Source organism: Centroberyx affinis, unplaced genomic scaffold (genome assembly GCF_046629955.1).
Source record: "Centroberyx affinis isolate AG114_WGS23_722 - 3 ecotype Tasmania unplaced genomic scaffold, CSIRO-AGI_Caff_v1 ptg002364l_1, whole genome shotgun sequence".
Taxonomy (NCBI): domain Eukaryota; kingdom Metazoa; phylum Chordata; class Actinopteri; order Beryciformes; family Berycidae; genus Centroberyx; species Centroberyx affinis.
The window spans coordinates 231,950-246,907 of NW_027280624.1; the positions used below are offsets into that span (position 1 = coordinate 231,950).

Genomic DNA, 14,958 nt, shown 5'->3' on the forward strand with positions numbered 1-14,958 from the left:
AGGGGAAATTCTGCTACAAATAGGTAAAATCACAAATAGTGGCATTTTGGGATAACATGCTTGATCTTATAAGCTCCTAGCATAGATGACATCATTTGAGCAATTTGTTGTGTTTGTTTTCTGTCAAGGAAATGTGCAGTGAATGCATGCATTCAGCTGGGGCAAAAAAATAATGGATGAGCAAATGAAAGGTTCACCCCCACCCCCACCCCCCAACACACACACACATACACACGCGCGCACACACACTACGACCCCCCCAACCCACAGTCTGACAAACCATTGAGGAGCCAAACCACCACAGGCTGGACTTGCCAGGAGAGTGAGAGAGGAGAGGAGAGAGAAGAGAGAGAGAGAGAGAGAGAGAGAGAGAGAGAGAGAGAGGAGAGAGGAGAGAGAGAGAGAGAGAGAGAGAGAGAGAGAGAGAGAGAGAGAGAGAGGAGCGTTGTGATAAATATTTGTCGTCGAACTCCAGCACATAAGAGAATGGGAAGATAATACTCACACTGGAAAGGAACACAGGAACCACAGGAATTATTAATTTGTGTCATTTTTTTATGATGCATTGTGACAATAGAAATCTGAAGAAGAGAGGGACAGCAAAGAACAGAGGATCGCATGTGGTTTTGGATGTGCCCAACCATTCCATAGACCATCATGATTTAATGAGGAGAAAATGGTTATTGAGTCCAGTTTAACATCACACTGAAATTATTGGATCAAACATTTCCATGGAGGAGCCACTGGAGACTTCTGCGGGGTATGTGCGCACTGAGATGCTGTAGCTCTACGTGAACCGTGATAGATAAGAGTACTTTTATGGAAATTGCTTGGAAGCTCAGCTGAAAGATACAGGCAGCAATAATACCACACCACACAGAAGCCAGCGCCGGCGATCTGTGTCTCTGCAATAAGAGGTTGATAACAAGCAATAAATTCAGTAAAATAAATAATCTGGTTTTGCGCCATGGGCGACGAGGCGTCAACTTCAGGAGAAGCAGCAGGACCGGTCTCTCATCACCAAAACCCAGGACTGGTGAGGATCACGGCAGAGAAGAAGAGATTCTTGGCTAAATTAAAACTGATCACCACTAAAAAAAAAAAATGAGATTAATGATTTTTGGATGACTTGTCCACTCTGGTTTCACATTACCACTGTGATAGTTGCTAGACGGCGTTTTGATGTTATACCTACAGAAAGCAAGATTCAGATCTGGGCTGTACTGGACTTGGTCACTTTGATTTATTCCACCACGGGGGCACAGAGATCAAGTGACAGTGACGGACATGAGACGTTTGTTTAGCATTTGAAATAAATGAATACAGCCATATTATTGAATCAATAAGTTGATACATATAAAAAGGGATCTTTAATTTTTGCACTATGATGGAACCACCACCATGCTCGAAGAAGAGCCTTTCCCTGTCGCTCCCTGTTCCCCGGGAAGGGCAGGCGACCCTGAAGCCACCGCAGCATCTTTGGAGACAACCGCGGACCCCGATCAAAATCAAACACCGGGGCTACTCCGACACCGACCGGCACCACCACCGGCATATGGAGCGCTCGGACGCCGTGGATACGAGCGGACCGACCGGGACTGAAGAAGTCTCGGATGTCCTGGCCATCCTCCTTCCACGGGACCACAAACACATCCATCGGAAACAGTGTCGGGCATAAACGGTAGGCAATGTTGAGGGGGGTGTACATCCCAAACATCCCAATAATAGCCCACGAGAGCCCACAAGGCATATGCGTAAACAGGAGGAGGGGAGGGGGGCATTTTAATGAGTGCTTAATAACGCAGTGTGCCTGAAGGGTTAACTGATATGAAGCGCTTTCTATCGGGAGGCGGGACGCGTGGGTTTTCGGTGCTGATGCGTTATGCGTCTTTGGATAGACTGTGTCAGATGGGTTTGAAGCGCAAACCAGCCCGCCCACTCGAAAAGCAGGAGCAGCATCGGCAAATACCAATAACATTTTTAAGAGCGTCCTCATGTTAAATGCAGGCTACCGAGTTGATACGGGACATCAGGCAGAGTCGCTTTAGTGGCATCAAAGGTCTAGTGGGTGCGTTCTTGCGTGCATGCTTGACTAAGATATTGCCACTGTGCGCACTGTATTGTAGTCAAGGCCCTTATCAGCCTCCTGTTGTCCATAGATGGAGTTTTGGGGACAGAGATTCAACCCCCACTGCTGAAGAGTCCTTGAGCAAGACACTGACTCCCTACCAGCTCCTTTGGTGCTGCTGTGTAGCTGAACCTGACCTCTGACTCCTATATGGAGTCAGGTGGGTGGGGGTGGTGAAAAGAGAATCACTTTACAGGGATGAATAAATTATCACAATGTTAAGTGACACCTACCTGGCCAGGTGTCACTGGACCACCAAGCAGAAAGCTGCGAGAAAGCTATAGGCTACCATCATAAAAGGATGGAATATTAGATGACAGTAGCTTTTGTTGCACTGAGGATGATATTGATGAAAATGATTGACAGACATAGTATTGGAGACAAAGCTAACACCAGAATTATATGATATTTAAATTCTACCAGCTAATAAGTCTACCAGCTATTAAATCAAAACGGCACGGTGTATGTTAATCGAGCAGATTAGTGCATAGCCTGCTGGAGCAATCCCTGTGAAAAGCATTTCATCGAATGAGTCATGGAACAATACATATGTCACTTTGTCCCTACACAACAATAATCGCTCAATGTAATCTCTTAACAAATTACTTTGAATGCAGCATCTCCTTCTGTCTCTATTGTGAAACAGCTGCATTTAAACACAGTGCAATGCTAAAACGTACGACAATTTCTCCAAGAACATCCAAAAGAATTACTGCAAAGCTCATCGCGGGTGTAGCAGTTTACATGACTCATTTAGGTTATTTGTCATATGTCGTATGAGTAGGTATGCCTGTTTTTGAAGTATCAGTGCAAGAGAGAGAGAGAGAGCGAGAGAGAGAGAGAGAGAGAGAGAGAGAGAGAGAGTTTCCTGCTGGTTTGCCAAAGCTGCTCTCTCTGTGTGACCTCTTCCACCTATGTCCTATGTCCATTTGACCCATTCCAACATCCCCAGATGTTCTTCCTGGATGCCTGTAAAGCGAAAGAGTCAGTTTACGTCGGATTGCTTGTGACTCACTTTCCCTTATTCTCCCTCTCACCCTCACTGAGGAAGGCCAAATGTGTTGCTTCCACAGGAGCAGCGCAATAAACAGGGTGATTATTACACTAATAACGCAGCCCTGGGAGTGTGGTGGCTCCCATGGGGGCTGTTGGGGCCCAGTCCTGGTTCCTTTCCTGTACGTTTTTCTTTATTTATTTTTTTTCTTGTTTCTATGCCACAGACGGCCTTCATGGCAGGCCCCTGGGAGTAGGGCCAACTCCAGCTGACTGGATAGGAAGAGCTGATTTGTATTTTAGTCCCCAGGACATGCTCTAAGGCAGTCCAATTCTTTAGTGCAGTGGGACTGACTCTGCCTGCCCTTCTCCTTCTGTGGGCGGCACACCATGAGAGGACGGAGAGAGAGAGAGAGAGAGAGAGAGAGAGAGAAACAATAACTCCATTCCGACAAGCTCCATTCTGAGAGCGCACCAAGCTGGCTGTGACTGTGTGTGTGTGTGTGTGTGTGTGTGTGTGTGTGTGTGTGTGTTTGTGTGCGCGCACATTTGTGGCCAGAATAATATATATTTGTGATGAGCGAATGTGTGCATATGTGCCATAGCTCATCAGTGAAACAGTGTGTGTGAGTGATTGCGGGTGTTTGTGCTGCACAGTGGTTAGAAAGGAGGGTGTGTGCAGGAATGGAGGCTGGTAAATACATGTTGTATGTTATTAGTGGTTCTGAAATGTAGTGTGCAAGGTGTGTGTGTGTGTGTGTGTGTGTGTGTGTGGAGGTATTTGTGAGTGGGTTGTGCACTGACTGGATAGCGTCTGAGCTGCTGCCTATATAGATTGTAATAAGCCTTATTTTATCTGTTTTCATATCAGTAAGGGGCTAGAGGGACTTCCGTTGGCGACATTTTATTTTCATTCTTTTCATTTATTAGAGCAATATTATGCCTCTATGCTGATGTCCGAATAACGGAAGCTGTGAGCTAGGTGCCTCAGCTCCTCTCTGGATTTATCAAGCTTTATGAACTATGTGGATCCAGCAGCTCTGGTTTTAGCCCAGGGCTAGTTTGCATTGAGTCCAGGCTATGGAAGGCAGCTTCACGCATATCTGACCTCGCAGTCTCACTGCTGCTCTGATGGCACTTGCTGGGCCTTGGCTCTCGTTTACATGCATTGAATGTCCAGCAACATCATTTCACTAGACCCTGAGGTATGGCAAAATCCCTACAAGCAGTTGTCCCAATAATTTGAAACCCACTTATATCAACTGAGTTTCTGGAGCCAAGTGGAGGAATGACAAGATATTGTTATTAGGCCAGCTTGACAAACTAAACATACGTAAGTCAGCAACAGTTTAGCGGAAACATGGTCTTGAATGTTTTTTTTTTTATAGATATGACTTACAAATACATTTCCAGTGTTTGTACCTTGGAGGGTAATTGTTTTTTTCCATTCTAAAAATTTAAATTAAGGAACCTAAGTGCCATCCGGTGCCATACCCATGCATGTCACTGTACTATTGGAGCATGGAGGACGTGAAGTCGCCTTACTCAGTATTCTGTGATTGGTTGGATACCCATCGACTTAGCTGCTGACCTTGGTGTCTGGAGCACGCAGACCGTTCAATCACTGAAGAGTCAGTGAAGACCTCATCTGGGTGGTCTTGAGAATCAATCTCCTCAAGAGATGCTGGTGAGATTGGTTTGGACAAGAACGGATTGTATTGTGTTACTATAATTGATAGCCTGCTTTTTTTGAAGAGGCAGCCCTCCCAACACTCGCCAAACTAGAGATGGGTATACAAGAGGGATTCTGAGTGTCATTTCATAATTGTTTGAAAAATCATTGTCTGCGATTGTTTGCAGTTGTCTATTTTTGGCTGTATAATGTATCCGACAAAATGGCAGTCTTAGTGGCAATCAGCTTCGCCCCCAAGTGTGTCAGTCTGCCTCCTCTCCCCGCTCCCAGTGTCTTTTGTACGACCGTCTTGTCAATCCTTTTGTCGGAGCATGCTAATGCGAGTGTATCAGTCATCATGTCCCATGCCCAATACGCTCTGGGAAGTTCCAACACAAGAATGAATGACTGACACTGAACTGAAGGAATAGCTCTTACCGCAATTCTGTTGCTATGGTTACTTGTTTTGTGCATTTGTAGAATAGATTTCATTTACCCAAAAAAGGCAAAGCCTACAGGCACTGATGGGCTTTACTGTATAATGTTTCAGTATGTATGTCATAGCCCTGGGTATGCTTTATGACTTGTATGTTTATGAGGTGAAAAAGTGAATAATAATATACCTTTGCAGACTGAAGTGTTTAATCACAGGAGTGTGGCGGTATCCTACTCAGTCCTCTGCAACACTTTCAACCAAAGCCTCCCTACCTTCCCTACCACTTCATACATTCTCTATGCCTCTTTTTCCCAAGCTGGTATCCACAGCTGATTGGTACGCTGTATGCTGCCTCTTTTGTCCGCTGACTGGCCGGCTGCCATAATAATTTAGAACTTAATGGGATACACCTCCAATTAATCACCACAACAGCAGTATTGTTTTTGCTGATCACACATTACATTTCCATTTTATATACTCTAGAAATATCTAGGCACATGCAGACAGTGGTTCACATTCAGGAATTATCCCAACAAATGTGTTTTTAATAACATTAACTAATGGACCTCTTGTTTAATTTGTGTAGTGGAACCATCTGTTTAAGCTACAGATTGCGCTCTTCTGTGAATACATTGTGCTTTCTCGCTACTTTCAGCTCTAATTAGTGTCTGGAGGCAGTTCATATACTGGAAGGGAGCTCAGTGTTGGTTGGCTCACACTGATCCAGGGATCTCAGGTAATATCGCTCCAAGGTCTTTTACCACTGACACCAAACAGGTTGTTTGCTCTAAGGGGATGTACGGCTCTCATCCAAGGTCCCTCTTTGTGTTTGCTCTCTGCTCATTACTTTGTTTCACTGGAGATGCCCATAGGCTCTCCCAGGCTCTACGGAGGCCCTGCTGTGCACTCTCTTCAGATACTTACACCGCTGGTACCCACATCCACTTCTACCTCACTCAGTTTAGCACAGCCAGCATGCCTTGTAAATTGACTAGACTCTTTGTATCTTTGTATTTTAATTAATTTCTACACTGAATCCTCTTAGAGTGGCTGATACACTAGTCATTTGTTTTTGGCAAATGTAGATGGGCAACACTCCCAGCAAGAGGCAACAAAGTGGGCAACAACATCAAAAAAATCTATTCAGATTTTTCCTGGCAACAAGATGTTTCCATGTGATTAAAGCAACATTTCTGAGGCAACTCCAGGAACGCTGTTGCCTGTCCAAGTTTCACAAAAAGTTCACCTGTTAACCACTACTGCCTCTCTGTTTAGCTGTTTAGCTAGTGTGCTTATTTACATCTCCTGTCGGTTATTTTTTTATCGTCCTGTCCATTGAATCCCCTCAGCGGTCTCCGGTACTTGGCCTTTTCTACCTCTGTTTTGTATGTGGCGGTTTCAGTTCCTCACTCTCTACCTCTGTCAAGATTCCTGTATTCTGATAGCTCATGTGGGCCCCTTTTGATTTCTTCTTATCTAATAATATTGCGTGTATTACTCCTTTGTCCATTAAAATTACCGTCTTTGATCACTGCAGTTCTCCCTTTTCTAGTCTATTATTTCATCATTTCCTTTCTCCCCACTATAAATGGAGACTATTGATTCCATCTCTATTTCTTTTCTCCGCTTTGTCTCTCTATTGTGTGGCCCTTCCCACTGGTTCCCTGAAGCTGCTGAGATTCCCTCTGATAGCCTTGTTCTTGCTTACAGCTGCATTAAGCACACAGCTTCCCTATCATAAATCTATCATTTCATCCCACTCTCCCCCTCTTGTCCACTGAGATCATCAGCTGCTTGCAGAGTCTCTCCCTCCCGTAAGCCATCTCTGAATCGCAAATCTTCATATCCCCAGTGGTGGAATAAACTGCCCACCACTGACAGTGTGCAGCGCTTCATGTCTTCCTATATTCCTCTCCCTAAAGGTATGCTTCTGTATGTGATACCGATTTTTCATGTGCATTATTCTTCATGCTCTATCCATTTCTTGAAAATCCACAGACTTCAAGGGCGCAGCATACACAATCACCTTCATCATCAGATATGGCTGGCAATCGGCTACCAATAAAGAGGAAGTTCAAACAGAGCTGTGCATCAAAGAGCAGCCCAGTAGAGGGGACTTCAGTTTGTAATTATGTTTTCAAATGACAACAACCATCAACCAGGAAATACACACATATCTCTCTTAAAATCACCATGTGTAAATTCAGAATGAGCTTTACCTTGGTTTTATAGTTCTTCTGTAAAACACTTGTTAGTAGTAGTAGTAGTAGCAGCAGCAGTAGTAGTAGTAGTAGTAGTAGCAGCAGTATTAGTAGTAGTAGCAGTACTACTAGTAGTAATAGTAGTAGCAGTAGCAGTAGTAGTTGTAGTAGTATTATTAGTAGTGGTGGTAGTAGTAGTAATAGATTAATAGTAGTAGTAGTAGTAGCAGTAGTAGTAGTAGCAGTAGTAATTCTTTCTTCAAGCCATAGGGAACAGCACTTAATATTCACTGACACCAGCTCAAAATGCAATAGAGTGCCAGTCTTTCGGGGCATCAGACAGATCTTCACACCTTAGACAAACTCCTGTGCTTGAGAGAGAACTGTAACATGATCTGATCATGCTGGTCTCCCTGTGTGAGATTTCCTAGCAATATAGAGGTGTGAAGTGGGTTGTTGTGTCCATGTTGTGGCAAACTAGGTGAGAGAGAGAGCACCATAAGCCACTGGATCCATATCAGCCCCCAATCTTATTCTCACGCTGTGATGCTTCGACACAGAGTGACGCCACTGAGGGGACGACCCCACTGAAATGTGCTTTAGGCTGCTGTCTGAGCGGAGATCTGTCTGAGTGACGGAGACGGACCAACCTCTGTCAGCTGCATGTCAGCACAGCCGCCCCGCAAGCACACACTCGCTACCACTGCATAGTGGAGCAGAAAAAACAAACGGCATACCTGTCGAGCAGAGCAGAACGCCAAACTACTGCAAGGTACATCAAGGAAGCGCACACGGGCGAAGAGAGCTCGAATCAAGAACTCAAAACAAATCAGTGCTGAAAAGGATGGAGACCGGACCCGGCATGGGCAGACAGAGATGAAAACTGTGGATGTGTGTGTGTGTGCGTGTGTTCAATAGCCTGGTGCAGCCTGGCGGTGCCAACGTCTCTTCTGAGGTATCACTTCCAGCCCTCCTGCCCGAAACACAAGTCCCCAGGACAGAATCCTTGCCCAAAATTACTGGCAGAATGTCAATTTCACTGGATGATTATGAGAGAGTGGCAGTCCTGCTGAGAGAGGAAGGACAGATGGCAGTAATCGCAGCATACTATGTCACAGACTACCATACTACACATGCTGGCACAGTCCCAGGCAATATGGCCCCTGTTCAGCACCTTTTATATACATACATTATGTTCACAATCTAACAGTGCATGCTGACTAAATGTCATTTTGTGAAAACAATGTTAACTGATACAGAGTAAACCTGAGACAGAATGTAGGAGCAAATTCTTGGTTTTATTCAACTCCACTGTTGGTGTGTGAACTGGATTGGAAAAATTCTACAAACAACAGGAAATAACATTCTGTTGATCAAATGAGTAATTGCTCAAGGAATTGTTAAATTTGCCACTAAATATTTCATTGAATATTAATCTGGACATAGCAGCAATGATTTTTTCCCAAAATATATGACACTGTGATGTTTAATAATGCATATTAATATGCAATTATTACAAGTGAGTGCATGTCACGTGTGCACACTGCGGTATATTTTAATGTGGATATACAGAATGTACACAGATGTCAGCTGGGGCTTGTGCTTAGGAATACATTGTGCACTTTGCATGCCAGGCAGAGCAAAATAAATGCCATTGCTATAGAATCAGAATGCTTCAGAAACCCTAGAAAACAAAACAGATGCAATAGGTACGTCTGAGGAATATAAAGAACATCACTGGCAAGCTGTACAGATGCAACAAGGTTTGTGGGAACCCTTGAGAATTTTACATTATGCATGAAGCACATTGTGATTTATAGCTATAGCCAACTGAAGGTGCATTCTAATGGTGGATGCACACCTCTGTTTCTTTTGCTGGAAAGTGAGCCACTTATCCAGTTCCTGACCTCTGCTAGATCAAAGTGTGAGCACAGCCCGACTTGTCAGAGCAGTGAGTCTGCTTCTTGTAGGTCATGTTCACACATTAACACTCACCATTCAGACTGTTGGAGGGTAGAAAAAAAAACGTATGGCCCAAGGGCCCGGTGTGGTATTTTCATTTGATGCTCTACTTGTCAGTTTGAGATCCTCTTGAATGGCTTTTTCTGGGGCCGGGGCCACAGCGGGAGTTGTTCAGTAGCTGCACCACACTCCACTACACTCTGACTGACAGAGTGCACAGGTCATCTGCAGACAGCTGGAGCTGATGGTGCTGAGGCAGGCTGGGAGCTGTAGTTCACTCAAACAAAAACTAATTAATACCAGTGGTGACTTGGTCTGAGTTCTCTCTCTTTTACACACTCTCTCTTTCTCTCATTGTTATTGTTGTGTGTGTATGTGCGCATGGGGTATGAGTGTGTGTTCTAGGGGCGGGAGGGTTTGGGTTGTTGTGGGTTTGTGTGTATGCTTGTGTGGGGATGGGGGCGGGGGGGGGGGGGGGGGATTAATTAATTAAAGAACATAAAAAGTAAAAGCCTTTCTCTCACTCACTTTTTCCTTCTGAATCCCCTCTCACCTCCTGTTTCTCACTGGCAGTTTTTTTGGGGGGGAGAGGTTGCTGGTTCGATCCCCAACTCCCCAAACTTGCACCAGCACACTCTAAAGACAAGTACTGGAAAATAAATAAAATTAGGTAAATATGTTCAGTGTTTTCCATCCTGACCCTCAACCACAGCAACAGTAGGGCAGTAAGACATCTTGGTTTACATCTTTGACTTGCAGCAGCAGCAGCAGCAGCAGCAGCAGCAGATAAGGAGCTGGGTGCTCCTCTGTGTATAGAGCCTGCTTTAATAGAAGGCAACCCCTGCATCCAATCCTTTGCCTCAAACAGGTGGGACGGTGGGGGCGGGGGGGGGGCAACGCTAGGGAGAAGGTGTGAAGATAAGGAGAGCAGAGAGGAACAGAAGGTAAATGTGGCAAACGAGGAAGAGAACATGCGTCTGGAGAATGGAGAACGAGGGCGGTTGTCATTACAGATCACTGGCAATTGTGTATTTTGTCACGTCAAATTTGATGCGAGCTCTGTCTCCGATTGGTCCTGTCCCGTGCCACTCATGCGGCCGCAGTTGCACAAGCCAGTAACGCTTACACGGAGGCCTGCCCTCCTCTCTGTCAGGGTGCTATAAATAGGGGGAAAGGAGCTCCAGGCACTCAATGTAATGGGATTAAACCAACCAGCTTCAGCTCCCAGTGTTTTATTGAGCTTCATTTCAGTTTCCTTTCTGTATTTCAATATGTATAAGGAAGATATTGAGTGTGTCTGCCTCTGCGTGCTAGACATAGAGTCCATGTAGGAACATTTGGATATGCATCACTTTCTCTGTGTGTATGTGTGTGTGTGAGAGAAAAGGGAGAGATAGAGAGAGAGCGAGAGCGAGAGAGAGAGAGACATAGAGAGAATGTGAAAGAGTTGTGTGAGTATGTGTGTGTAATGTCCTCATTTTGCACCCCGCAGGGCATGGCACATCTCCTGAAGATGTGTTCATCATGATGGTTAAGCGTTTGTCACCATAACGCCGTGCCGTCACGAGGCTCCAACCACTGGGCTGAAATCGTCATGGATTCCTCACATGTTCCGCTGTTTTGCGTTGAGAGTTGCGTGAGTTTTCAGCAGTTAGCATACTGTACATGTTAGGCCCTGGTGCCGCCAGTGAAAAGTGATAGTTACCGCAGTGCACAAGGCTTTTGCGTTGCTATTGTTGAATCCTGATCTGTGAAAGCCAGGCAGAGATCCGTTCTGGCAGAGCTATTGTGGCTGAACGTATGCGTGTGTGTGTGTGTGTATATGTGTGTGTGTGTGTGTGTGTGTAAGAGTATGTGCTTGTGTGAATGCTTTTGTGAGACTGAATGTGTCTGGGGACATGCAGAGTGGGAGACATCCATTCTGTTTGGACATACTGCTGATTCACACAGCCCATATTCCCCGACTCTGACGTGTTGGAATGGTCTACTAGACTCTGACTGCCGTTCCCACCATACCTCTCAGGCCTCATTACCCAATCGCAGCTTCTTCCTCCATCATTTTGCCATCAATTAGGGAGCGCTCGGCTCCCCAAGTTCACTCGACTCTCTGCTGAACACGGCCTGTTAAATACATCTGCTATTTGTCTCCTGCATCCCCCACTCCCATTAGATATGTAGCCGGGAACATAACATTATCAACATTAGCAGCACCTCTGAGCTGCATCATAACCACAGCTGAGGGATGACAAAACAGACAAATGTGGAAATCATCCAGCAGGAGCAGAGCCTCTTCGCATCTACAAAAGATTTTGTAATAGAGGTGAAGGCAGTAATGTGCACAACAGAAAGATTTATGTACACATCTTTTAAATGTTCATCGCCACATTTTTTAATTTTATTTAGAATAGTAAACCCAACAAATGGGAATACCCAACGTTTCCAGACGCCTTTGACAAAAGAGAGCAGATGAATGAGTGGGCAGGACTTGCGACTATTGGTCAGGTCTTGCGACTACAGTGTGACTGAATAAAGACGGACAGAGGTTGAAAGTTGCAGCTGCTGGCGCCACGTCAACACAACAGACTTTGATGTGAGGAATGGAAGTGGAAACAGAGCGCATTTGAATCGGGAAACATTTTGAAGTCTAAAATTATAGTGCTTTTGCCTAAAAAACAAGGGAGAATATGAAGGACGGGAAGGCAATGAATGACATACGAATAAGAGTGACAGACAGCTTGACTCATCAGCCAAGCATGTCACATACTCTGCCAGCCTGCAAGGCAATGGCTCCAAGGCAGTTTCAGGACAAATTAATCCACACAGATAATCCTGCCTTTCCTACACTAATGACTATTTAACTGCTATCTAGGATAATCATACTGATCTCACTATTGTTCTATTATTAATATGATTCTCCTGGTTAAAGCCTTTTATCACTTTACTCTAATTGAAGTTCAGTTTTTCTAATTGTTCTTGTAACAATTATGGCATACACTAACTCAAGGGGTGTAGTGTAGGATAAACCCACCGAAACTCAGTTTACCCACCTTTTCATTTCGCAGAGTAGAGTTTATTCACCTTTTTAGCCTGACATAATTCTTTATGATATAAAATCATAGTATACATCATAGTAAGATGTTATCAAACTGATCGTGTTATGGTCTTTTAATAAAAAAAGACAGAAAGTATAATTGATTTTGGTTCATATTGCTGGTCGTTTGTCACCAACTGGACATCATAGCTAACCCATCATTTTATTTACCACTACACCACTGGATAAATCACTTACTTGTAGCATTGGGTTGAATGTAAAAGACAATACACAACCTTTACAAAGAAAGATGCAATTCATTGATGCATACTGTATATTCTTTGTTCAGCCACAATGCAGCAGAACGCAGGGCATTAAGCTAAATGGACCATTTTACTGTGTGTTCAAATCAACCTTGTACACTTTCTCACTCAGCTGCACCCTGCCCAGTGTTCGTTATTGCACCACATTATATCAGTAATTATCTATCATTTCAGGGTAATACCCAGCCAACCATCTTTGTGCGGGGAAATGCGTATGACGAATTGGTTGCCAAGACGGCTTATTAGTCTGCATTTCACTTTTAGAGTGGATTAAATGTGACAGAATTTAAAATTACAGAAAGGGTAGGGGGATTTACAGCATTGAACACACAGATCATGCACAATGAGTAGATAGATAGATAGATAGATAGATAGATAGATAGCAGAGTTAGAGAGAAGACAGATGGAGGAAAAGATGGAGGGAGAGATAGTGAGATGGTGAAGAGGAACAGAGCCACAGTGACACAAAGGTAGCTCTGGATGACTCACACTTCTCTCTTCTCTCTCTCTCTTCTCTCTCTCTCTCTTCATCTCTCTCCAGTCTGGATTAAAATAAAAGAGGCCCAGCAGCCCCAGCCTGCAGAGAGGGAGTTACGCGCTCCATCTCAGAGATAGGGTGATGCGCTAAAAATACCACTCCTTGTGTGGGCTTGTTGGGGAGGGAGGGGGCTGTAGCATGGGGAGGGTTTACATATTTGGTGGTGTAGTAGAGAAGCCAATGCTATCACCACTCTCCATCCATAGTCCAGACTGATCGTGTTTCCAGCTTCTCTCATCCCATTTGGTTTCTCATCATCTCTGCTCTACAGTTTGCACTAATTGGGTTTTCAAAGAGGCCTCTTTCACTTTCTAGGAATGTTGGTCAGTGCAATTAAGATGTAGTTCGTTAAGTTGAATTCCCCAGAATGCCGCTTTTATCTTGTGGATCCCCATCCCTCCCTTCTGTCACCCCAATGCTAGTGCCTCCTATCTGAGAAACTCCATTAAACATCAAAAGCAAATCAATATCATTGTGTTGCTCTCGCTGTCGGAGAATAGTTACTCTCTGTGCCGAGGAGTTCATCTCTCTTCGTGGGGAGCTTTGTGAACTGACTGTGAGCTATTACATTTTTACAACTCCTAATTTATCTGGATGCGAGTGGCAGGAAACGAAGCACAGCACCAATTGAACATGTCTCTCCATCTGTCTTCTCACAGGATGGGTCTCCATGTCAGCTGATCCATCTGTTTAGCCCAGTGTCTAACCTCATGCTCCACAACAGCAGAGAGGAGGGGGAAAAGCAGCACAGCACCCAGAACCTACACGGTGCTCTTTGAAAGAAAGCAACACTCATTAAACAAACACTTGTTCTGGTTCCCCCTGATATTCGAGAGCCGCAACGCTGCTTATCAAAGATGTGGATGTTGGGAGTCACGATTCTTAAATACTTACCTTTCACACTAAACGGCCCCTGGGTTTGCAGGGGTAATTTACATGTAAAAGGTTAAGGAGCTCAGTGGAGCAAGAACGCGGTGGAAGAGGGAGGGTGAGGAGGAGAGAGAGGAAGAAGTGGAGGCATTCGACTTCAGCGGTGGGTGTGCCCCCTACTCAGCTGTAATTAATCAAGTTGCATGTGGCCAGATCCACTTGAGATAGAACAGGAGTGAGAGAGACGGAGCGCCACATGGACAGACAGAGAGAAAAACAGATAAAGAGAGAGAGAAATGGAAAATAAAAACACAAAACAACTCATTCTGTCAAGCTGCAATGACCTTGTGGACTTTGATGATCAGAGAAATAGAAGTACAGTATTTATAATCTGTAGAGCGTTTGGGAGAGAGCATAGAGGAGCATGACATTTCTAATACAGACAAACAGCAACAATGCAGCAGACACCAGTCCAATGCACAGTGTACAGTGTAATATACAGTACCCCAGTTGTGTGGCGTGCATAGTAGCATCAGAACGGAGTTGAAAGTTCAGCAGCCCATGAAGCAGACAGGATCCTGACAGACTAAGTTGGTTTCTACCTGAGGAGAGACTCCTGTGAGAGGTTTGAGTCTACTGATGGTAATGTACAGTGATGGGCGTCTCTAGTGGGTTTAGAAGAATACCGAGTGTAAGACAAACCACCCAGCAACAGAAACTAAATAACTCAGGAGCAGGAAAACAGTGTGCTCAGAGGTGTGTGTGTGTCTAGCGTGAACCTCTTAATCCGGGTGAAATGTATTT

The 14,958-nt window shown here is 44.6% G+C and overlaps 1 protein-coding gene across 1 annotated transcript in view; it reads left to right on the forward strand.

Annotated features, from left to right (window-relative positions):
• Positions 1-1,384: 1,384 nt before the first annotated feature.
• The window catches only part of pde4a (phosphodiesterase 4A, cAMP-specific), a 47,956-nt gene continuing 34,382 nt past the window's right edge, over positions 1,385-14,958 (forward strand). Inside the window, 2 exon segments of the mRNA XM_071533442.1 lie at positions 1,385-1,585; positions 1,587-1,681. Of these exon segments, the coding sequence (XP_071389543.1) occupies positions 1,385-1,585; positions 1,587-1,681 (296 nt within the window).